We start from the raw sequence: 26065 nt of genomic DNA on the forward strand, positions 1-26065 counted from the left end.
CTGCTGATTTAGTGCCTAATTATACAGTTGTGCTGTAAACAAGTTACTGAGGAAGTCTATTAATTAATTTTTTTCCAATAAACAAACTAAAATTATTTTCTTTTTGTTAGTCATCAGGATATTTTAATGTTTAAAAATGAATCCTTAAAATATATCAATTAAAATACTCTTGGTTTATAATTTCATATTTGAATCTCAAATTTCTCACTACAGAACAGGACCTTTCCTCTAATTTTTCACAATCAATGTAAGAAGATGTTCTCTGATCAAGGATGTGATTAAGAGAATTACCTGGGTTTAACTTCAGCACCCTAAGACTCAGTGGTAGAACATTCCAGAGACTGATCATGTTTACAAATTAGGAAAATATATGTCCTTCAACTAACTATATCTTTGTAAGGACTAGTATAATGAAACGTAAACATTTCAAGGTAAGTTGTAGAACTGATGACAACTGTGAGCATGAATCGGAGAAGGCAATGGCAGCCCACTCCGGTACTCTGGCCTGGAGAATCCCAGGGACGGCGGAGCCTGGTGGGCGCCGTCTCTGGGGTCGCACAGAGTCGGACACGACTGAGCGACTTAGCAGCAGCAGCAGTGAGCATGAGTGGAGTAGTGTAGTGTGTACTCAGAACGAAGTTTTACTTTATACATGTTGAAGTGTTAAAAAGCACTTTTCCTGAAATAATAACAAATGTATGCTAAATCTGTGATAATGGATACTTTTTAAAGGTTGAATTATATGCAGTTATTTTTATTCAATCATTTTAATTTAAAATATGCAATGTTTAATCGCTCATTTAAAATTTTTCTCCTACCATGGGTAACATTCAGATAAATCTAAGCTACTTATTTTACTTATTCCCATTTCATACATATTTAACTCCACAAATGATATAAGGATATAATAATCTCCTTGTTTTTTTTAATAGTAACACCAAACATTACCTAACTTTCATAATCACATTAACTCTAACTTTGTCTATTTTGATCTTCAGAATTTATTCAAATGATTGCCCTGTACCCATACTCTATTTTCTAAGTCTTCCAATGCCTTTGGCCAAGTGCAGTGTGAATCAGAATAGATTCTATAGTTGCAAGGATTTGTAGTACATGATAGCTTTACAGTGACATACTTCAGGACAATCAAATAGTTCAGATGTATAAGAAAATTATTTTATATTATGCTTTAACTCTTTCAAAGTTTTCAGTATTCTGGGTAATAGCAGTTCCTTCTTTTATTCAGTTTTCAAATGAACCATACTAATACTAAAACCATATTGAGAGGAATTAATTTGGATGATACTATCCCTCAAAATAAAAAGTCACACTTCAGTATGATTTGGAGATTCAGGAAAATCATTATAAATACCAAGTTTCATTATGCTACTGAAATGAGAGTATCAGTGATTAACAGAAAGTGACATTAAAAACTTCATTGTAAACCTTTAGAGTCAGCATCAACACTGCCCAGAGCTACCATAATACAAATCAGCTTTAAACCATCTAAACTGAAGCTAGTATCCAGAGTCATGAGGCACATGTGTAGATTCATAAAAGGTTGTTCTGTGATAGGGCTTGGGAATTTCTATGTTTAGACATTTCACTATGTCAGGCCCTTTCTCATTTAGGTTATGGACTACTGTTATGGTGAATGCTGGAGCTTAAGTGTGGCTGTCTGGTTTCTAATACTGACTTAGTCCAAGATCATCAGCTGTATCCTGGCCTTCCTTTTCTTCTATTAAAGACTCACCTTTTAGCTCTAAATTTTCTAGAATGATTTAATTTATGATATCACTATCAAATATATTATTTTCCAGGCCCAGTCTATAATAAAATGACTAACATTACCTTTAGTTTAAAAAATGATTTATTGACATCTGACAGTTGTGCACACTTTTTTTTTTAAGTAGTTTGTGTGTGTTAAACCAAGCCAGCAGCAGCATGATCCTTCATAGGTGACTGGATAAGAATATGAACACTTTGGTTACATTCATTGAGATGATCAAATGTTACCTTGGATGTGAAAGTTTAAGTGGAACAAAAAGGATCCATTGAAAAGAGTTTGAGAAGGTATGATTTCTGAGGCAGGTTCTACTTGTATTCTGCTGTTCAGCGAACCACTTGATGCTCAGTTAGCACTTCTGTTAAATGAGTGTAACATTCACCTCATTTGCATGTGGAAAAATTTATGGTATCACTCATTGAAGCTGCAAAGCTAGGTCAGAGTTGAAAAATAGATGGAAATGTGTGGCTGACTGCACCAACAGGCTTAGTTAATTCTTGGCTACAATATTTAATGAAACAAGTGGTAACCTATTTACATTTACAAATCTACAGATTCTCTATTGGATTTTGGCTAGAAAATAGATAAGACAAGAGGATAACTTTTGAAAAATTCTAATTTTTGGTATGCCTTCTTAATCATCTTGTTTTGAATTCGCTTTTTGGGAGAAAATACACATTGCTCTGTGCACATAAAAATGGAAAATAAGAGCCGCTGGTTTACTGCTTCTGATTGTGGATCAAAAATGCTACATGACTTCTCACTTATTATCTTTAGGAACTATATATCATAAACAATCTTCTTCATCTTTAGAAGACATTGGTATCTTACCTGATGCTTTCGTTCTTAACAATTCTGATGGCTTGCTTGGTTCTCCAATCCCAATGCTGTTCCCAGCAACTACACGGAATTCATATTCAACCCAAGGATTCAAACCAACCACTGTTGCATTGAATGTCTTGCCATTGAGAATTTCTGGAACTGAAAAGCAGGTTATGCTTTAGGTAACTAAATTGGCACTAATTAAAAAAAAATCAACTATTTAATTAAAACAAAACAAAATATCTGTTTTAGAAAGTCATCCAAAATCATGCATCACTTACCTGTAGAAACAGCCTGCCAACCCACAGAAAATGGCGTCCGAGCCTGAACACTAAATATTTGGATGGGGCTGTTATTATCGGAGCCTGCTCTCCAGCTTAGTTGACAAGTAGCACTGGAAATATGTTTCACTCTTACATCCTCTGGGGGCCCTGGGGGACCTTGAAAAATATGTTTTATGATGACTATATTAGAAATTATTAAATTTGTGGATTTGGGTCAAGGATATTTGATCTGTCATGCTTAGAAAATAAAATATTGAACATAATGTATTTTAGCACATTACTTGTGATAAAAAAACCCTATTAATTCAGCTTACATGGTGAGAGATTGATTTAGAAATGCTTCCTTTGAAGATTAGAAAATGCCAGTCATGGAATGGTTGAATATCATCTGATAGAGAGCTAATCTCAAAAACTGAGAATCATTTTTACCCATTCCTCTGTCTAAAGCTAACTCAAATAAATGCAACTGATATGGAGAACTTCAAAAACAAGAGTGGTTTATTATGAATAGAAAGCATATCTAAGTTTTAGGGACCAATACTGCTAGCTAAGTCTGATCATTCCTTATAAAGAAACAAAACCTACTCAATTTAATGTTCATATCTATAGTCACACCCTGGGGTCTTGGAGTTTAGGAAAAAAATCGTGCTGTTTATTTTACTGCTTTATCATAATGTGGTTACTCAAAGATCTACCATGCACATATTACTGTCTCTGATTGTGAATAAACAGTGCTCTCATCTGTTTTCACCATGTATGCTCACCTCTCACAATGATATCACCATCAGCAGATAGACTTTCGAGAGTTGTTTTTACTGTGCATAGATATTTTCCTGAATGATTTAGCTGAATATTCCTTATCATCAAATCCCCAACAGATTCCTGTAGATAGAAAGGGAAAAAGAGATAAAAACACAATGACACCCAGCAGGTCTCATTTTTTTTAATTTTAAAGCTGGATAAATATGAAATATGAGGCCCTTCAGAAATTAGGAGATATACCATTATCATTATAGTTTTTCATACTTGATCCCTTTTATTACCCCCTTTATTATAACTGTATCTAGAACACAAGCATCCCTATGAAAGACATAAAACAAAATAAAACAAAAACACATGCAGCTTTGTAAACAGTGAGTGATTATCCATGCAAATAAATATGGGGAAAATAATTTGAACAGTGTTGATTCATGTAAAAGACTTGATTGACTTTATTAAGCACTTAAAAATTTCAGCAACTTACTCCTCCAATCCTCTCAAAATGAGCCACTCCTTTTTTAAAGTCTATGACATCTCCATTGAAAGACCATACAAATGCAACCTCAATGGAGGGGTCATGGGACACCTGGCAGGGTAGGACTATACTCTCGCCAACTGTAACATCCATTTTGGAAGGTGGAACGGTAATAACAGTCCGCTCTGTTGAGAAAAAAATTATTGTTTTTAAAGCTTATAAAATGCTAGCATATGGCTATAAAATACATATTTTGAATGGTTGTGCTGTTGTTTGAAATTATATAAGTACAACATGAAGCTCTACTATACTCAATAAGAAAAATTATGTTCCCACTTTTCAAATATTTCTGCATTATCCAATATAGCCTATTGTAAGAAAATTCAAGACATATTCTCATTTACACTTAATATTAAAATAAGTAGAAACCTGGGACCTCAAAAGACGACATTCACTACCTAGAGAGTGCACCACACCATTTTTATTATTATTTTATTCTGAAATTCCAGGCAAAACCTTTTAACACACCAAATGGTTACAACTGTAATTATTTGGTTAATTTCATGTACTAGAAACAAATTGTGCTCCCTAGTTCATAATTACAATAGTTCATATTATATTAAGATTTATAATCATAATCTTGCCAATGTGAATACTACATATTTATTCTATTTCTGACATAGTTGTGATAAAAAGAATTTTACTTTAGATAAAAGTACAACATGAATAGGAAAGGGGTAACTTTTTTATTTTTCATCCAGATTTTTAAATTTAAGAGTTACACGTCTATCATAAAAAATTTGCTTCTAGAAATATGCATCACAATATCAATCCTTGCTCTACAAGTTCTATCATGTCATTGACCAGTTTCAAAGGGCGATTTGAAAGGACACAAACAGATTTCCAGTTGGACTCAGGAATCCTATATTTCTGTGGTTAAAATAGACTCATAGTGATATCATTTTTTACACATTTTATACCAAACTACATAGTTTTGATTTTAGCGCACTAAGAATTTACCAAGATGGCAACTCAATAACCATAAAGAAAAAAAAAAAAAAACCAACTTGGACACACATTTGCATGTAGATATGCACTATTTTACCAAAGTAAAATATATTCTAAGGGATTAATATTTAAGAATTAGGAATTTTGGCAAATTATATTTTAAAAATATTGTACATGAAGTTTCAAAACAGTTTTAAAGCAAAGTGAAATTAGGACCCTGGAAAATCTCTTTCTCTAAAGATCACTCATAAGGTAAAATTTAACCTTGTAGGAGGTAGGCTAAAATCTTTCCTTTCCTTCTTGCTTCTCTGTATTTCTCAAGAAATCAAAGTAGCACTGAAGTTGAATGTGTATGTTCATACGATGAGTTTGTCACTGTAATTTATCAGTAGAATGTTTAAGTACTGTTCTAATATTTTAAAAGTTGTAAAAAAAATAAAAGTTGTGATTGTTATCTTAATAATAAAAAAAAGTAGGAAGAAATAATCATAGGCTTTAAGGTACATATAAATAAAAGAATCATGGAAAAATAAAAACACATATTATATTTCTGAATATGATGGAAGAAAATCTAAACCAATCTACATCAGATGCATCTTCCTATTTTTATATTTTAAAGATACTCTTTCCCTTATTATGTTAGATGCATGCACTTTTTATTCTAATTATTTTTGGGGAAACATTTCTAGAATGATTTTTAGGGCTAAATCCATTCTTAATCCCAAGCCTTCTTCATGGGTCTCCCAGGAAGAAAAGATAAACAATATCACAGTTTCAATAATACTTTTTAAAACTAGGGAATATTTTCCTTCTTATAATATCTTTAAAAAAATATTTCACTAACATCTTATTTACAATCATAAGAAGATGAAGTGGATCATTCAATGTGCTAGTAGAATAAAACTGCTCTGATTTAAAGTTTTAGATCATGCAATTAAAAATAATTTTCAAACATTAAAATGAAAGCCTCTCTTTCTAATTATGGCACTACAAAATGACAAAATTAGACAAATCATTCCCTATATACATAACTCACCAGAAGTATAGTAATGATTACTAAAACTTCATGAATAAGAAATAATTTATTACAATGTTCACATGTTTTCACTAATTAATTCACTTATTAAGTAATATTTATTGAGCAACCACCAAATTCCAGCTGTCTGCTAAGTAAAGGAAATACAATGAAACATTAAAAAAAACTAAGATCATGGCATCTGTTCTCATCACTTCATGGCAAATAGATGGGGAAACAATGGAAACAGTGATGAACTCTATTTTCTTGGGCACCAAAATCACTGTGGATGGTGACCAAAGCCATGAAATTAAAGACACTTGCTCCTTGGGAGAAAAGTTATGACAAACCTAGATAGCATAATAAAAAGCAGAGAAATTACTTTGCCAACAATGATCCATAGAGTCAAATACTTTTTTCCAGTAGTCATGTCTGTATGTGAGAGTTGGACCATAGAAAAGGCTGAGCACTGAAGAATTGCTGCTTTTGAGCTGTGATTTTGGAGAAGACTCTTGAGAGTCCCTTGGTCTGCAAGAAGATCAAACCAGTCAATCCTAAAGAAAATCAGCCCTGAATATTCACTGGAAGGACTGATGCTGAAGCTGAAACTCCAATACTTTGGCCACCTGATGTGAAGACATGACTCATTAGAAAAGACCCTGATGCTGGGAAAGATTGAAGGCAGGAAAAGGGGACGACAGAGGATAAGATGGTTGGATGGCATCACCAACTAAATGGACAGGAGTCTGAGCAACCTCCAGGAGATGGTGAAGGACAGGGAAGCCTGGTGTGCTGCAGTCCATGGGGTTGCAAAGAGCTGGACATGACTGAGTGACTGAACAACAATGAAAGGAGAAGGAATAAAAGCACCAAATAAAAATGATGCAATGCGTGCCTTCACAGAGGTTTATATCTAAAGCAACAAGCTGATATTAAACAAATCATACTCAGAAATGCATAGCTATAACTATGATGAAAAGTGAGAATGTTAGTTACTCAGAGTTGAGTCCAACTCCTGTGACCCTATGGACTATATATAGTCTACCAGGTTCCTCTCTCCATGGGATTCTCCAGGCAAGAATACTGGTGTGGGTAACCATTCCCTTTTCGAGGGGACTTTCCTAACCCAGGGATTGAACTGGGGTCTCTTGCATTGCACAGATTCTTTACTATCTGAACCACCAGGAAAGCCCTGTAACTGTGATAAGTGCCATATATTAGAAGTAAATAATTCTATTAAAATAGTGAATGCTGAAGGATCATTTTATTAAGAGAGTTGTTTTAGTTGACAGTAAAAGGTAAATGGATTTCCAGGTAGTGCAGTGGGAAAAAATCTGCCTCCCAATGCAGGAGGCTCAAGGTTCAATCTTAGTGTGAGAAAGATCTCCTAAAGTAGGAAATGGCAACACACTGCAGTATTCTTGGGATAACAAAGGATTGGACATGACTGAGCACACACACAAAAAAGGTAAATAAGAGTTATCTAAGTAAACATAATTGACAGGAAGAAGTAACTTTATTCACTATGCATGCAGGAGCATTTACACAAAATCTGTGTAAAGAAGAAATACAGCTTGTAAATACAAGGCAGTCATTTTGCTAGAAAGCAGTGTTGGAGAGTGAACAAGGAGTGAAATTGGAAATTACGAGACTCAAAATGTAAGCTTTAGATGTTCTTAGGGACAGCTACATAATATGTGGATTTTTTTTCTTTTTTGGAAAAATAGGGTAAAAGCACTCTGCTAAATATGGAGAACCTTGCTTTAAAAATAATATATGTATTACCTATAAAATGTAACAGAGTAACAGTGATACATGAGCAACAACATAAGCATACAAATTGCAAAAAATATATTTTGGTTCAATTTTATATAATTCATTAGATAATAATACTTTATTAATAAAGTTAAATCCTGATTGATCATGAGAGTTTTCTCACTTGTCTGTAAGTCTATTTATTAGGTCATCAGAATTCACATTTTTAGTAATTTTATTTTCAAGTGATTGACATCAGTTACTCATGGCAAATATAAAATAACAAATGCTTTCTGAAATTTTTCTTTTAAAATTTGCAGCCATGTTTCTCTTGATGCACTTGTTATAGAACTCTTGAGAGTATTTTATAGGTGTGACAATATTGGAATAAACTTACGATGAATTATTTTTAAATGTTGAATCTTAGAATGTCTAAAGATAATGATTCTCAAGGAAATCTAAAAAGATTTAACTCTTCATACAAATTCATTCTGCTTAAGTCTGGATTTAATTTTAGATGTTAATCTAATCAGTGAAACTTATATTCTTTGGACACATCCTGTAACTTGTGAAGATTTCACAAGAAACTGAAAGTGGCTTAGTGGTTTTTGTAGAATCCAAAATGTTTAGGCATTCATTCTACTGCTGTATTTTCAGTTATGAAGAAACACTCATTAATAATTGGTTTACCTGAAGCTTCGTATAAAAGTAGTATTTTTCCCATTGGGTAAATTAATATTTAAATCTGAATATCTATTTCTAAGCCTCTGGATATTAGTTTTCTAGTGTTGCACACATTTTCAAAATCATGTATGCTGATCTTTGAAAAATTCATGTATCTATGATATGCTTCATTGCATTGTCCATATGTAGGCTTTTGTTTCGTAATACTTTACTGACAGTATTTACTGGCTTGGCCCTGGTGGATCCTGTCCCGGTGCTCGGGCTGAAGAGTTAATATTTGCACAAATGACATTTGACATCCTCTGAGGACAGGTGGGTAGCTGACCTCTCACCATGGATCTTGACATTGACTACTTTCTCATTCTCTTCCTCCCCTGAAGCCCTTGCTGTCATCCTCTGATGTTTCTACAGCTGCTGCCATTATCACCTTTATCACTGATGCGCCACCCTCCTCTGGGCCTCAGCTCTCAGGACTCACTCCCATGAGGCACACGGGTGTACATGATACCACCTGTTGTGCATGAACGTTGCCTGCATGGTGCACAGACCTGAGACCGTTTGTGCACAAGCAGCTGCTGCTTCTACCCAGCACATCTCCTCTGCTTATGTGCATGCTCCATTGTCCCTGTAGATTTTTCACTTACAAAGTGCAAATTCAGAAACAAAGTGATCAAGGATTTCAAGATAGCTACAGTAGAGCATTAGATCAAACATGAGGCAAGACTCAGCACGAGATCCTGTGTGACTGGGCTGCACAATGCTGAAGTCAGCCCTGGATGCCCTGTTAAAAAACTGCTGATAAAATGAGAAGCCTTGGAAGTACGAAGCAGAGGGAATAAATGGCATAGAGACATACCAGTTTTTGTAGGGTGAAAAAAAATGAATTATATTTAAAAGAAGAAGCTTCTATGTAGGCAGACTTGTTATCCAAAACAGGGAATGCATGATTATCTGAGTACAGTTTCCTTGTGAGTACCCTCCTGTGGGTGTGAGGGGGAGCAAGGACAAGAACTTTGTAACTACTGTATTCTGTCCTCACACCACATGTGGACCTGCCCTAATCCTGTGTAGGTGGCTCTCCAACACCCACAAGGCTGCTAATTGCTATCTAAAGAGCTCCCTTCGGCAACTGCCACAGTTCTGTCTCAACTAGAAGTGAATATCCCACAGAGACAAAGTCACACTTGCAGAGAATGGAAGAATGGTTCTTGAGCAGAAGAAACATACACAATTTTCATGCTATTTTAGGGAAAGAACAAGGAGTAGCTTTAGTTCATTAACAAGTTCAGACTCCTCCTTTGCATACATTTTAGCTTCTTAAGAAACTAACATTGGAGAAAAAAAAAATTTAAGCTATTCAAAGCACTCTGGTGGAGTGGAGGGATTTACATACACACTTCTAGTATACTCTTTTCTTGGGAACGCATACATTCTGGTAGAGTAGGTGCAGTAAGCTGAAGTTCATTATTAACACTGAAATACTTCTTGGTATTTGTAGAAAAGTGAGATAATTAGGGCCTGAATTATAATGAATTAAAAAGGAAGGATGTCAACTGTGCTAGACTCTGTCATTTGTAAAACTTTGAAATTCTTTAAGGCTCTTTCTCTGAAACAAAATAGGGGGATAGTTATTCCTTTTCACTTCACATAATTATATTTTTCTTGCCTATTCCTTAAGTATTTATAGAAATTCTGCAGTAGTAGTTTAAAAATTTAGCATGAATTTCCTGAAGACTGTGTTCAAAATGTAAATTTCTCTGCTTCCACAAGAATTACTGATTCAGCAGGGTTGCAGGGAGAATCTAGAAATTGATTTTTAACAGGTTGCTTCTTCAGTTGATTTTGATGTGGTCAGTCCAGGTCCATGCTTTGAGAAATATTGCCTTAAGTTTTGAAAATTGAACCTGAATTTTCTATTTTAGGACAGTCCAAGCTATGTAAACTATATTGTCATAAAGCCACCAATGCTTGGGTTTCAGGAAAAAAAGTCATATCCAGTAAAATGTTACTGATTAGTGATGCTTCAAAAATAAACCAAGATGAACTTCTCAGGCTATTCAACTATAATTAATTCTGTATACTTTGCTTTTAGAGTTTCGTAGTACATTTTAGCATATTAAAAGCTCTGAATATTCCTGCATTAAAAAGTCTTTTAAAAATTTATTTAATTCTAGATTTCCTGCACTTACTAGATATGGAACATTTTTAATTCATGCAACACCTCTTAATATATCTTGAGATATAAAGAATTCTAAGAAATAAAATTTGGAAATATGAGAAACTCTTTCATGGTTAAAGAGAGTTAAACTACACACACACATACATGTATATGTATGTGTATTTAGCTTGCATAATGCATATATAAATATATATTTATGAGAAAATCATGTAAATTTTAACTCTTAAAAATTTTGGAGTAATTTTTAGTATTTAAGATGAGAAAATTGGTTTATTGTTATGTTTAAAAGATCCTCTTATCATTTAAAATACATTCTGCAATATTTATAAATGGAATTATAATGTTTACGATTTGCCTTGAGATATTTGGGTGGATTTGGGGAAAGTAGGTGAGGGTATAGTTGAAATAAAGTCAGATATGAGTTGCTAATGATCAGCCCTGATTGATGAGTACATGGTGTTCCTTATACTACCTTCTTTACTTTTTTGCATGTTTCTAATTTTCAGTAACAATAAAAGAAAGACAAAGAAAATGATGGGGATAATGAATATTTACATACTGAATAGGGAGGCACCTTTTCCATTCAGCTTTTAGAGTAATGACCACTTTTTGAAGGTTATTTTAAGTATGAATGGCGTGAGTTAATGAATTCATAAAATAACAGAATTTTAATATTTACCCTTTTCAATCTATTTCAGTGAGATTTGTATCATATGAAAGCAGCTTGATATAACAACCCTACCCCTAAGAAGTATAAAAAAAAGACTTAATGAAATCCATAATGCTTTTGATGAGCTTTACTTAAATTCAAATTGTCAAAAAGACAATGATGTTTCCAGAACACATCTTTAGTTAAGAGAACCTCAGGTGATGACATGAAAACTATCATCAAAGTATCTCAGAATTGTTTAGCATTATTTCTTTTAATATAAGTGTGGCTTGTTCCTATATGAATGGCAAACATACTATTACATGTCAAGATCCTCTGGTATAATTTTACAAGCCAGGGATGGCAATCCATCATGTATTGATCTTGCCTGAGCATCTAGGAAATATTACTTTGGGTCACTGTTTGTTTCTTTTGTAGTTTTAACTCAGTGAAAATCTCCATTTGTGAGCGTAGTCTTTCAGTGACGTTGTTCAGAATGATAATGGCTCAGGTGGTTCTGAAATTATCAACTGCTCTCAAAAAACTGACATATCTTAAGAAAATTACCAAATCTTTCTCCCTCTGTAAACATGTGATTCTGCCTTTACTTGGCTATGACATTATTGAAAATGTTGCTAAGATACCAATATAAAGGAAACTAGCATATAAATAGCACTTAAAACAGGTGATGAAATTCTCTGGTATTTTCTCTTATTAGTTAACTTGTGAAGACTAGAAATTAAAACTTTAAATTTGGATCCTCAGAATCTCAGTTAGTCTCATATAAACATATTAACTCTTCTTATTGCTTTTAATTTCTTCTTCTATTTATGTTCTTTTCTGAAGATTTTAGTGATGAATTTTCTGAGGTTTTGTTTGTGTGAAGGCATCTCTGTTTGTCTTCATTAAAGAGGATATCTTTTCTTGGAATAGAATTTTATTGTATCATTTAAAAGACAGTTAAAAAGGTCTTTCTACTATCTTCTTGAGTCTTTTAATTCTCTTGTTATGTTAACTGTAAATGTCTTTGCTATTTTTTTTTTTTTAATTGGAGTGATTTTTCCTCGCCTTTGGTTTCACTACTATGTGCTTATTTAGCTTTTCCTTTGTGTTTATCCTAGTAAGGCTCATATGATTTCCTGAATAGATGATTGCTGTCACTTAAAGTTTTTTTAAATTTCTGGCAAATATTTCTTCAAATTCTCCATTCCTCATTTTATTTCTCCCCTCTCTGCTCCTTTTGGAACCAAGATTTCACATATGTTAGAACTATTCACCATAAACAGTATCTTTCTTATGTTCTTTTTTGTCTTTCCTATTGCATTTTTTTTCCATTCTGGATATTTTCGATTCATATATCCTCCTCTTTACTAATCTTCTTTGCAATATCTATTGGCTGTTAAATCGATCTATTTTGTTCTTAATTTTAGCCTTTGTACTTTTCACTTCTATAACTTCCAATTAATTTTGAATACATACCATTTCTCTTCTGAAATTCTCCATCTGGTTCTCTTTTTGCAAAACATACTAATCACAATTGGGGCTTCCGTGGTGGCTCAGCAATAAAGAATCTGTCTGCCAATGCAGGAGACACAGGTTTGGTCCCTGGGTGTGGAAGATCCCCTTTGAGAAGGAAATGGCAACCCACTCCAGTGTTCTTACATGAGAAATCCCATGGACAGAGGAGCCTGGCGGGCTACAGTCCATGGGTCACAAAGTGTTGGACAAGATTTAATGACTAAAATGACAGATAATCCATAATTATTTTAAAATCCTTGTGTAACAACTTCTACCTTTCTATCAGTTGTGATGTCTTGTTATTTTCTGATATTTCTCTGGGTTTCGGTCATTTGGTCCTGGCTCCAGCTATTGATAATAACATTTTATGCAATATCAGGCACTGTGGCTCAAAATGTAAATACTTTCATTTTGTTACATTTTCCCAAGAAGACTTAGTTTTTAAGCAGGCATTTGGAAAAAGAGCAGAATCTAGTCAGGAATTGACCAAATTGAGTCTGCAGTCAGTGACTTTAAGTCCTGGACAATTTTGTTCTGTTTTTATTACCAGGGCATGGTCCCTTAGGTATCTTGATTTAAGACTGAATTGCTTAGCTGACCTCATTCTGTTTGGTTGATTCTGAGCTCAGCTTTTTATCCTTCTGGCACTGTGAGACTACCAAAATTTCTGTTTGAGATTTTTATTTAAAAAAATATTTTTAACAATATTTGTGATTGATATTGGTGTGACAAAGCTACTTCAACTAGTCAGGACAGAAGTTTATCCATGTTATTAATGTTTTATATTAGATTAGTGTTGGGATAGTGTGTAGTGTTGAGAATATTTAGGCCATTTAACAGCTTGAGCAGTATGATGATTCATGTCGTTTGGAGAAAGAAGTGAGTGCTCCTTAGGACAGATGTAGAAACTCTTAATGAGTATAAAACTATACTAATTGTTTATTCAACATTTAATTCAAAACCATTAAATTAGTACAGAACCCATACAGTCTTCCAGGTGTACATCAGAATGGGATTGAGCAAATAAAACAACACTGAACTGAAGAGCCTTTAGAAGTGTGAAGTTGCTCAGTCATGTCTGACTCTTTGTGATCCCATGGACTGTAACCTACCACGCTCCTCCATCCATGAGATTTTCCAAGCAAGAGTACTGGAGTGGGTTGCCATTTCTTTCTCCAGAGGATCTTCCTGACTCAGGGACTGAACACGGGTCTCTCACATTGTAAGCAGATGCTTTGTCATCTGAGCCACCAGGGATGTCCTAGGATCTCCATAAAAGAAGCAAAAATCTCATCTACAATTTAATAGGAATATTCAAGCTTCTAGAAGGGAGACAAAGATGGAATTGAGACTCATGTTTTTGAGACTATGGTGAGTCCCTTAACTTCAATATTGTCATCATTTTGGCCTAGATAATTTTTTGTTGCATGTATGTGTCAATGGATTCAGAGGGAAGTGGGGAGGCTGTTCTGTGCATTATAGAATATCTAGCAGCATCTTTGGCCTCTATGTACTAGATGTTAGTGGATCCTTCAGTTGTGACTATCAGAAGTGTCTCTTCACACTGTCCTGTGTCCTCAGGAGGCAAAATGAACTAAGTTGGTTGTCTCTGTTCTATAGACATACTTTGGGAAAGTGACAATAATAGTTTAACTAATATTTGATCATTGAAGTGGTGGAAAGTGGTTCAATTCTTTGCATATCTTGACTGTTGAGGCCATTTTTGGAAAATGAGTTAGAATGACTACAAGAATTTGGCTTGAGCAACTGTCATTATAAGTTGTCATTCATACAGTGATGGAGGAGCAAGTTTGGGAAGTGAGAATTAGGAGGTCAGTGTTAGGATGTAGCAAATTGATAAGTGAATATGATTAATTGCTCGTTGGATTTTGGAATTAAGAAAAATGCTTAAATTGGTTTATCATTTTTGGAATTAGCTTATAGATGTTATTTTAGACAATGAGAGTAGATGAGCTACCAAGTGAATGGTAGTAGCTATGGCAGAGAATAAATTCAAGGATGGTTCCCTAGCATATTCCAAATTAAGAAAATTGATAAGATTACGAAGAACTAGCAAAGGAAATTGAAAATGAGGGACTCAAGATGTTAAAGGAAAATCTGACAAATACTGTGTCTTGGCAATGAAGTGGGAAATGTATATCAAGAAGATGTGATCAGTAGTCTGACAGAATAAGAAAGATGAAGACTGAGAACTGACCACTGGACTAAACACTGTGGAGGCTACTAGTCACCATGTTAAGAGCAATTTTGATGCCTGGTTGCATGGATTCAAAACAGAATGGACAAGAAGGATTGAAAAACGCAAGCTCATACAGACAAATTTTTAAAAGAGCTTTGGTATAAAGGGGAAGAGTCCAATATGGCAGTAGCCATAGGGTGAATCATGGTCATAAAATGACTGTTTTTTAAATTATGTGAGTATAGTGGTGGGAATGACACCTCAGAGGGGATAATAGAGATGAAAAGACAAAGTGAGGGAGAAGGACAAAAAAGGGGTGGGAGAGAGAAAAAGAGGGAGAGAGAGGGAGGGAAGTTTGAAAGAGAGAGGCTGAAAGAGACAGAAAGGGAGAAAGAGAGAGAGAGAATATCCGTGAATGTGAGAAAGAATTAATCTACTGTACGAGTGGAAGAGGTGAGTTCATGACCCATATCTCCCAAATTGTGCTTTCCGGTTTACTTGATAAATTTTGTTTAAGCAAAACATAGCTAAAACTTGACTTTTTCTAAATATTAGATGAGAAAAATAGTATCACAGTAAAAATATGATGTACAATATACTGGAAATGATAATTGAGTATATAGTATTTATTTCAAGTTCTTCATAAACATCTAATAAATGATGCCAAAGAAATTTATTTTCTAAGATATAAATCCACCAAAACAGAGATCAAGAGTGGAGACAAAATTTGAGAAACTGTAATGAATTTGAATGATTTCTAATTGACTTACTATAAAGGTCAGTCACAGGTTGGCAGTGGGAAGACAGAGGAGAAAACTTATTTAGCATGTCTTTATGTATTCATTCATTTTGGAATTTATGAATAGGATGTTATTTGGTTTCTAGAGTATTTTCCCATCTAAGAAGAAGACCAGCAAATTACTTTGCTGAGAGAATATAAAACAGAGGGTCTTTGAGCTGCCTATCACCAAGCACAGTTGAGGGTCAGGGAAATCCTACTGAAAATAAGGGAATTAAGGAAATATGTACACAGTGAGTGCTGAGATTTGTGTGTTGTAACCCAATTCAGCTCTGAGAGTGCTGTCTGCTTGGCCTTTGCTCTCCAGACAGGAAACCTGAGAGGGAAGTGAGGGACAGTTGTCCTAGGAATCTGATGAGCCTAAAGAGAAAATACTCCAGTATTTTTCTTAGGGTTCTCCAAAGAAATATCCTGACCAGATCATCTAAATACGAAGTTAAATCATTCAAAATTCCCACTCTTGATTAGAGCTTTCTGTAAGATTTTTAGTGATCTAAATATGAGCAGACAACAGTTCCACGATGTATCTTCAAACACCTCTTAATAAAGGATAGGACTTAAAACAAAGAGAAAAGAAAGTAGTTTGGGAAAAGAGAGACCTTGCAGAAAAAAAAAAAAAAAACTAGAAAAAAGAAAAAACTACAAGCAATACTTCAGAGGAAAGGAAGAAAAGAGCAAGATATTATTTAAAAGAATAGCCAGAAAATAAAAAGACACTTAGAAAAAAAATTTTTAAAGCAAAAATACAAATGAAAATCTGGAAGGTAAAGTTGAGAAAATATCCTAGAACGTAGAGCAAAAACAGCTATAAAATGGATGTGAGGATATAGAAACATTATATATAACATATATACATATATAAAACATATAAACATGTAGATAGACTATACCTATCTAAATATATATATATATATATATATATATATAAAATACAATAAATTCTACACATAGATGAGTAGATACATACACACATGCATACATACACTCATAAACTTCAATACCAGTCTAGGAAATCTATTATAAATGGGCATTTTAAAAAAGAAATAGAGTAAATTATTACTTAGAAAGATATCCCAGGCCCAAAGAGCTATGAGCTTCCAGGATGACAAAGTGCACCAAATGCCCTGTAAAAAAGGCTGAAAATAGATTCACACCAATCATCATGTAATTGTGGGACACTTGGGGAAAAAAAGACTCCTAGACAGAGAGAGAGAGAGAAAAGATGTCACAAACAGCAGGTCAGAAATCAAAATGGTTTCAGCTTTTAGAGCAGGGTAAGATTACCAAATTTATGAAAAATCATGATTTCCAATCCAGGATTCTGTTTCCAATTAAAGCATCAGTCAAATGTAAGCTTAGTGTAAAGACCTTTTCAAACATGAAAGATCTCAAAAAAATACATTTTTATTGATTTCTTTCTCAAAAATCCAGTGGAAGATGCAGTCTATTCAAACGAGGAAGTGTGTCGAGAGAAAGGAATGGTGCTTAGGCAACCAGGCTCCCTGACAGAAAGGCAGATCAATATCAAAGGAAGAAAGTAGAGATAGAATTGAGGAACGAATTGTTGTCAGGTGCATAGAAAACTAAGCAAACAAACAAGAAAATTACTAACTTTAGGGAAAGCAAGCACAGGGAAATCAAGGCTAATACTCTGAAATAAACCCTACAGAGAAGACAAACAAACAAGGAAATTGGTGTGATGGAGTCTAATTCCCCACCTCTAGCAAGACAGAAATGGAGGAGTTTTTAATCTTTATTTAATATACTTTTCCTCTCTGTACCTATACTTTCAGTAGGCTTGGTTGCTTTATATCCTCTTAGCCAGTGCAAAATGATCTGCTCAGACACATGTTTTTCAGATTAAAATCTATGTGCAGCATTTCACATTCATATTGTATTCTACCACAGGCAGAGTATAATTTAATTCCAATGCACAAAGTAACCATGGTCAATATATTATAGTTTCCCTGCAGTTACCATTACCCATTTATCTTCCACTTCAATATTTAAATGATTTGAAGCAAATATTAAAAGACTACTCTGAACCCCTGAGTAAAAGAAACAAACGAAGAACCGTCTGGAGAAGGTAATTGTCTTAAATTTAAGTTGTCTAAATGAAAAAACAGGTCTAAGTATCATGCAAGGTAACACTGAAAAATTCCCTAGAAAGTAATATAGAATGTAAACACAGATCTTCTGTATTAGCAAGTAATCAAAACAGGGCCTTACATATGTTTAAAAAGAGCATGCACTGTAGATTCTGCTTAATGAATTAAATATGCCAACAACTCACTTTCAAAGAGATTAATACATAATAGGCAATGACTATTTATGGATCATATTTATATTTCCTATAAATAGATAATGTTCACTCAGTCCTCCAACTGTAACTTTATCTGGGTTGTAGTAAAACACCAGGTTAAAGTGTTCCATAGCTTTATAAGCGATGAAATTAGAAAATTTTAATTTTGCCTGGCTACAGGACCTAATAGAAAATGTTTCCTTCTGAATGTTTATGTTAGGTTTGCATGCGTCCATGCTAAGTTGCTTCAGTTGTATCCAACTCTTTGTGACCCTATAGACCATAGCCCACCAGGCTCCTCTGTCTGTGGTATTCTCCAGGCAAGAGTACTGGAGCGGGTTGCCATGCCCTCCTCCAGGGGATCTTCCCCACCCAGGGATTGAATCTCTGTCTCTTACACTGGCAGGCAGGTTCGTTTACCTCTAGTGCCACCTGAGAAGCCCTATGTTAGACTTAGGGAAGATGAAGTAAGAAAATAAAATTCAGAAGAGGAAAATTAGAGTCAATTAATTCTGTTGATTATTTTTCCCCTCTGCACTCCCTCACCCCTTTTCCTACCCTATTCATTTTCTTGACTTGAATGAATTTGCTAAAAACTCTTTCTTTGAGTATTCAGGATCCATAGACTGAAAAGCTTGCATATGCGTGTTTTTTTTTTTTTTAATGTTGTAATGACACACATTTTTCCTTAAAAAAACAAAAAGCACTAGAGCTTGAGTGACCACTGTGCTAGTTTAGAAATAGAAAATCCAAGGAACAGAGAAGTCTGTTCACTACTTTAGCCTCAGAATGGAATCATGGCAAAAAAACAAGACTGAACTTCCAATTGTTAACCAAATACTTAGGGTACAGTGTGAATAAATTTGAGAGGGAAAATGAAGGCAAAGGTATTTAAAATTCAAGATTTTTTTTTTTTTTTTTTTTGTACTGCACAGACTAAACCCACTGTTGGTAAAGTTTTGCTTAGTTTTGCTCATTTTTTTAAAAATTTTTATTTTTTCCCATTTATTTTTATTTACAATATTGTAGTGGTTTTTGCCATACATTGACATGAATCAGCCATGGATTTACATGAGTTTTGCTCATTTTTAATAGAGAGAAGGTTGGTGGCCAGTGGTTTAAGTCAAGTGAGGGAAGTCAGATACCAAAGAGTGAGTATGTACAGTATGATGGTATTTGTATGACATATATGGCAGAAAAAACATCATGACCCTTGTTGCTTCTAGGAATAGGGTGGGGCCAGGGAGGGGCATGAGGGAACAATCTATGTGAAAGTGAAAGTGTTAGTAATTCAGCTGTGTTCTACTCTTTGCGACCCCATGGGCTGTAGCCTGTCAGGCTCCTCTGTCCATGGAATTCTCCAGGCAAAATACTGAGGTGGGTTGCCATTCCTTTCTCCAGGGGATCTTCCCAACCCAGAGATTGAATCCAGGTCTCCAGTATTGCAGGTAGATTCTCTACTGTCTGAGCTACCAGGCAAGCTGAAAATGTATTTTGGTAGACTTTGGGGTTACAGGGGTGTATGCATTAGCCAAAATTCAGCAAATGTACACTTAAGACTTATATGTTTCTTTACATATGTAAAGTTTACTTAAATGATAATGAGTGTAATCAAATATTGAACTATAATAAATTAAAATGAAGTATTTAGAGGGAAGTACTAATATCTGCAAATTACTATGTCTTTTTCTGAACTTTAAACAATGCCATGTGAAATTATCTCATGTAATTATTATTACATAACTTTACTGGAATGTAAAAAAGAAGGATAAAAAGAGTTCTGCCACTTAATATCAATAACACAAGGACCTTGTCAAGTAATTTTAGCCCTCTATACCTCAATCTCTAATGATCACTTGCATCAAAGTGTTGTTCTGAGGGTTCAGTGAGATGACATACATAAGGGACCTGTCACAATGCCTGGAGCAGAGTATGTACTTGATAAAAAATATTAATGATGATAATAAATAATGCAACATTAATAACAGCAAAAACAAACTCTTTAGAATCTCATGCTAGTTCATAATTGAACTAATAAATCTAATTTCAAAGTCTCTGCTTTTCACCACTTTAAGAAGTGGTATATGCTCATCTATTTGACTGCTTTAATTGGCACAAACCACAAGCTCTACATCCCCTATTTTTATTCAGAGTAAATAAAACAGTGCAAAATTTTCACCAATAGTAGGTTTGGTGACAATTTTCTTGAATAATCAAAAAATGTGCAAATTTATAATTCATTAATTATAATTAATATACAATGCCTATCCTATTATATATTGTGTAATATATATTTAAAAGAAAAAAAGCTGCTTAACATACCTGGAAATTTTATTTGAGTGATATGTGCTAGATTTTTAAAAGACTATGATCTAAATTGTTATGAAGGCCAAAGTATTATTGACATTATTGGGTTTCCATACATGAATGCTTTTTGTTTTTTTTTCTCCTTTATTCTTGAAGAAATTATGAAATTCAGGTCTCAAGAACTCTCTTGGCATTATTTTCAATGTTCAAGGGGGAATGAAAATTTCATATCTAGACAGTGTAAAAATTCAGTATATATTTTTTCACCTTACAAATACTTCCATTAAAAAATTTTAAGTCAAAGTCTTTTTTATATTAAATCTTTTAATTCATTCTTTGTATAAAATTGGGATGTAGAATTAAACATTTGGGGAAAGACATTAGCAGTACTCGGAAAATTCAGCCACTACAAAATAATGGATATATTCCATTGTGTCTTGTCACCTCTGTGAAATTGTATTTTTGTTTACTCAGGAAAGCTGGGCTTCTAGATACAGCTGAGTTAAACACCTCAAATCTTTTAAACTGCCATGGAAAGCCACAAGGCCTCCAATTATCTGCCTATCTTGGTATTTCTCTTAGTAAATGTAGAATCGCATTAGTGAACACCCTCTTCTGCTGGAGAAAATGGATAGGCCACTCTCCATGCTGGTATAATAAAGACTTCTATCACAAAGAATAAACAACTAAATGAGCAGCAATAAACTTAATTTGCACATTAGATATGCTTTTCCAAGTTCCGACATTTCAGTTGAAAATAATGCTGAAGCAATGAGGCCTATAATTGAACATCCAAAACTTCTCCAGTGGGGAAACAAAAACAAATGTTGCCTGCAAACAAGATAATTTCTCGAGCCTGCTGTTTCTGTGCTTTTTAATAATTTTCCAAATGCCAGATCAAATATTTTTCCCTTTTATGTGACTTTCATATACCTCTTAGTGTATGCACACTTTGTAATTTTACAAGTCCTCGAAACGAAGACATTTAAACTCTCTTTCCTTTCAATTTTCTGTTTGTGCCCATGGAACATGTCCTAAAATTACCCTGGGCATCTTCTGAGGCTCTGGCAAGGCTGGTGCTAATTGCATTTCCAATGTTTGAATGGCAAATTGCTTTATCCTGCTGCATTAGTGAAATAGAAATTTCCAACATACAGTGTAGATAACTTCAGAATCCTCTTAACACAGATAAGCCATATCAGCTAAAAACTAAGCTAAAATATCTTACTCTTGTAACTATTATCTTTTTACACGTTATCTAGCAACAGAGTTTCTTGCATGACTGAGGCTGATAAGTAAATTCAAAGAAAGATGATTGTTTTATCAGTTTTACTGAAATTTCTCATTTGCTCTTTACCACCATATTACCAGAAAGGTCACTGTAAGCTGATCTTGATTTGAGAGACAAAATTATATTTGATGCTGTAATGACAATAAACGAACACTATAGATAGGAAAATACAAACACGTACACATATACAGGCACACATACACACACACACATTTGCAAGCACACAGAGAAATATTAAATCGTCTTCACAAACAGCCAGATGGCTGCTCTTAATAGTCAAGAAAATGACTGAATCAATGCATATTATGTTTCCTTCTCAGATAACAGCTTCACTTCTATAGGTTGTAAAATAATAATTTTTGGCAGTGATACCTTCAACATTCCTACATGAAAAGGAACTAGAGACAGCAGTCTCATTAAGAGGATATGCTAATGATAGACTTATCTGAGAACTATTTTGTATAAGAATCCCACAGTGTATGCATTACAGATGAGTAATAAAGCAAAGTTTCTAAATATGCTTTTATATTTTGTGTTTATGTAGTTTTTCTTAAATGTATATGATATGTATGTGTGTTTATTTTTATTACATTAATGGCTACTGTCAATGGCAAAGAAACAAAAAATCTCCAAATCCCCTTGAAATGGGATGTGGATATTTCATGAAGGCTAAAAATAACAAACACACTTTCCTTCCCATCATGGGATATAAATGACTGAAAATAATGATATTCATGCATATTGATTTAAATCCTTTTGCATATGTAAATCATCTGGTATTGTACTGAAAATACAAGAACAGTGAGTTCTGTCCATGAAGTAGTTTAGATTTTCATGTAGCTTCCTATTTGTCCCTCCTTGCAGAGTGTGGAGTTCTCTGTGCATTAAAATCATGTAACTACAAACACTAAAATTGGAAAAGTGAAAGCATTTAGAAGTTTATTATTTGCCTTTGAAGTGCTCTACTATGAAGTAGTCTAACAAGTATAAATCCTGAAAAATTGAAAACTCAGATTTTAGAGCAGAGAAGTCAGGATAGAAATTATCTCTGAGAACCAAGGGGGATAAGGTGAGATTCTTTCACTCAATCAATAAATATTTAGTAAACATATACAGTTCCCAGGACTGTACTAAAATTTGTGACAACGTTACCTTTTTCATTTCTTTTCTAGAAGCAGGGAAAGATAGGGACAAAATACGTGTGAATAAGTGAATATTATCATTTGTAGGAAGATGAAATATGCTACAAAAGAAGGAAAAGTGGAGAAGATGAAGATGACCAGAATACAGGTTGAGATAATTTTGTTTTAGTATTTCCAGCAAAGGACATTAGAAATAAGCAAAACTATGTCAACTTTTTAACTGAGCAATCTTATTTAATTATTTTCTTACTCACAGAGAAATTAGAGTACCTGAGGATTATGGTGTGTTTTATGGAAAATCCCCAAATACCCATCAACTTGTTTCTGTCCTAAGAATCAGGAACCTACATGGCTATGTTTCACTTCTGAAGTATCCACATGCTATCTTTAGAACTGAGCAGATGTTTCTGAGTTTCTCATATTTATGTGAATCTTCTCACATGGTTTTTCTTCCATTGATTAGTGATGTACAATCATTATGATGCCAAAGGCAAAAGAAAATATTGAGGAAGAGAAACTATCTGTATTGCTTAATTTATTTATAATTTTTTTTTTTTCGTTAGTCTTTGGGGTGAAAGGATCTCGTCATTGTATTTTAGCAGCAAACTGTTGGTCCCGCTTACCCATCACCAGTAGTCCACCAAAACTTTTGAGAAACTACATTTTCACTACTGATATGTTCTATTTTTAATATTTCATGTTTTAATTCCTTCTGGGTTTCTCCATACCTAGAAAAATTAACTGCATGTCTTTCCAGCATATATTGATCTTCTATTGTAATATAATGAATGAATACCACCCATAGTGTCTAAATTGGAAATAAGGTAATTTCTTTTTCTTCCCTTGATGGACATGTTATTTCTTCAAACATAAAGCATTCACACTTTTCAGTACATGAGTATTACCAAAAAGTTGCTGGGGTAATTCTCTATCATTAAATATAATTATAGCACATTCCTTAAAACATTAAGTCCATATCAGTCTTAAAAACCTGATGACAACACAGTATTAAAGAAGTGAAATTTTTCAAAATATGCCACACTGGTTAGATTTTTACACAAGTTCTATCATTTACATTTCCCTTGAGTGTTTCAGACAATTGTTGGTATAATATAATAGGCTTAAGATAAAGTTGGCAGAAATATCTTCTAGGGATAAAAGTGGGTGTTTATTTTCCTTTAGACATTTTAAAGGATAATTGGTGGGTAGCAGCTAAGTACTTTTTATTGAACTTATTTATTTCTAATAGAAATGATGATAAAACACCAATTGCTGAATTTAATCATTTAGGCTTAATAACCTGCTCGGACTCCTCTCTGAAGACAGTCATTTTGATCATCCAGGAGGCAATGAAATGAAAAAGTGACCTGGCTTCCCCTATACATACTAGTTTTATGAGCTGAGATTCAATAAAGTAGCAGAGATGGAGAATAGGAGCGTCTAATCCTAATTATGTCCCTTGGTGATATATGTAGTTACATTTGGACTGATGCTAGTTTAAAAGTTTCAAGAAGAGAGTGTGCAGTTTTACCATCTGAAATCGGGTGAACATATCCATTTACTGTGATGGGAATCTAATAATGATTTACATGTCACCAATATTTTAATTTTTTTCTCTTTGTAAAGAACTGCTTATTAAGGAGAATGCAAGAAAGTCTGCATTTCGCTAGTTATAGTTAAGTACCCAGAGTTATAGAAACAAATGAATTGACTATGTACTTGGCAACCTTACATCCAGGTAAATTTTTCACACAATTGAGAGTTTCTGAAAGAAACATCATCAAAATATTCATAAATTCCTCTCACTGAGGCATTTGTGGAAATCCGCGTATTTTAAGTGCAGGTTTTAGTTTTGTCTTATTATTCACTGGACAGTTTTTGAACTGTCAAGCTATTCACATCTACCATGCTGTTCCACTGGCAAAGTGAGCATGCTATTAATAAATATAAGGGCACTACTCAAATAAGTTGTGAAATCAAATATTTCACATATGCAATATGATGCAGGGTTGACTGTGATAGAGGTCGGGTATCCATACGTGTCTCCAGTGTTCATCAAACACAAACAAAGATAGTAAAATACCTTTTATGATGAGGCTGCCAGTGTTCTTTGCAACACCAAACTGATTTGTAGCTATGCAAGTATATAATCCGGCATCCGACCTGGTAACATTATATATTTTGAGGCTACCGTCCTCCAAGAGAAACACTCTAAAAAAAAAATTTATAATTAATATAAGTAAGGTTCTGTAAAACTGGTAAGTTTCAACCTCTTACTTTCATTTTAAAGCATTTCTAAAACCATGGCTGTATTTGATAATATGAATATATCCCTTTCCTATTATTCTGCTTTTAATTGTGAGTAATCTCTGAATCTGCATGTTAGAAAAAATGGCAACTGCTTTTATTCTGACACAGTATTGACCATTATTTATGCTGTCACTTGAATTATAATTGGTGATACCAATGCACATTAAAAATCAAATGAGTGCTTGATGCTGCAGTGCCCATTTGCTTGATTAAAAACAAATGCAACTATTCACTGTGCATTTTGAAAAGTCAACTCTCTGCTGAAAATTGAAGTTGGTGTTAGAGACATGCAAGCTGATATTCACACTGTTAACTCTGGCTTTATAAACCTGATTTTACTTAAGACTTTCAGCTACCAAACAATAGGTTCTCAACCATGGTGATAGTTGCCTGTGCTAGTGAGCTAAAGGAACCATCCACATGGTCCCATAGCTAAAGGGCTCAGGCCCATCTTATGATGGGCTATTCCATCAAAAGGAGAAAGATAGGAGTAAAATGAATGAAGACTTCAAAAATCAGACTGAATTAAATATTCCTAAAATACATGTAATCACATAGTATACAATGGAGGGATTGCTATTTAAGAATTTTCAGTCTTTCATAAAATGGTTCTTATGAAATTTTCTCTGAAACTCAGAAATAGTCAAAAGTAAACATCAGAACACTGTTGTAATCAAGGGAAACCCTAATATTGGTTTCTTGGCAAAATCATCATCAGTGTTTTAATAAGAAGACAAAATGAAACAAAAGAACATGTACCCAATTTTGTCTTATAAATTT

The 26065-nt window shown here is 33.9% G+C and overlaps 1 protein-coding gene across 1 annotated transcript in view; it reads right to left on the reverse strand.

Moving 5' to 3' along the window:
- CNTN6 (contactin 6) overlaps positions 1–26065 on the reverse strand; it is a 195954-nt gene that overhangs the window by 22174 nt on the left and 147715 nt on the right. Inside the window, 5 exon segments of the mRNA XM_061127769.1 lie at positions 2618–2767; positions 2890–3048; positions 3657–3774; positions 4136–4311; positions 25059–25186. Coding sequence (XP_060983752.1) covers positions 2618–2767; positions 2890–3048; positions 3657–3774; positions 4136–4311; positions 25059–25186 — 731 coding nt within the window.

This window comes from Dama dama, chromosome 24 (assembly GCF_033118175.1).
Source record: "Dama dama isolate Ldn47 chromosome 24, ASM3311817v1, whole genome shotgun sequence".
Lineage (NCBI taxonomy): Eukaryota > Metazoa > Chordata > Mammalia > Artiodactyla > Cervidae > Dama > Dama dama.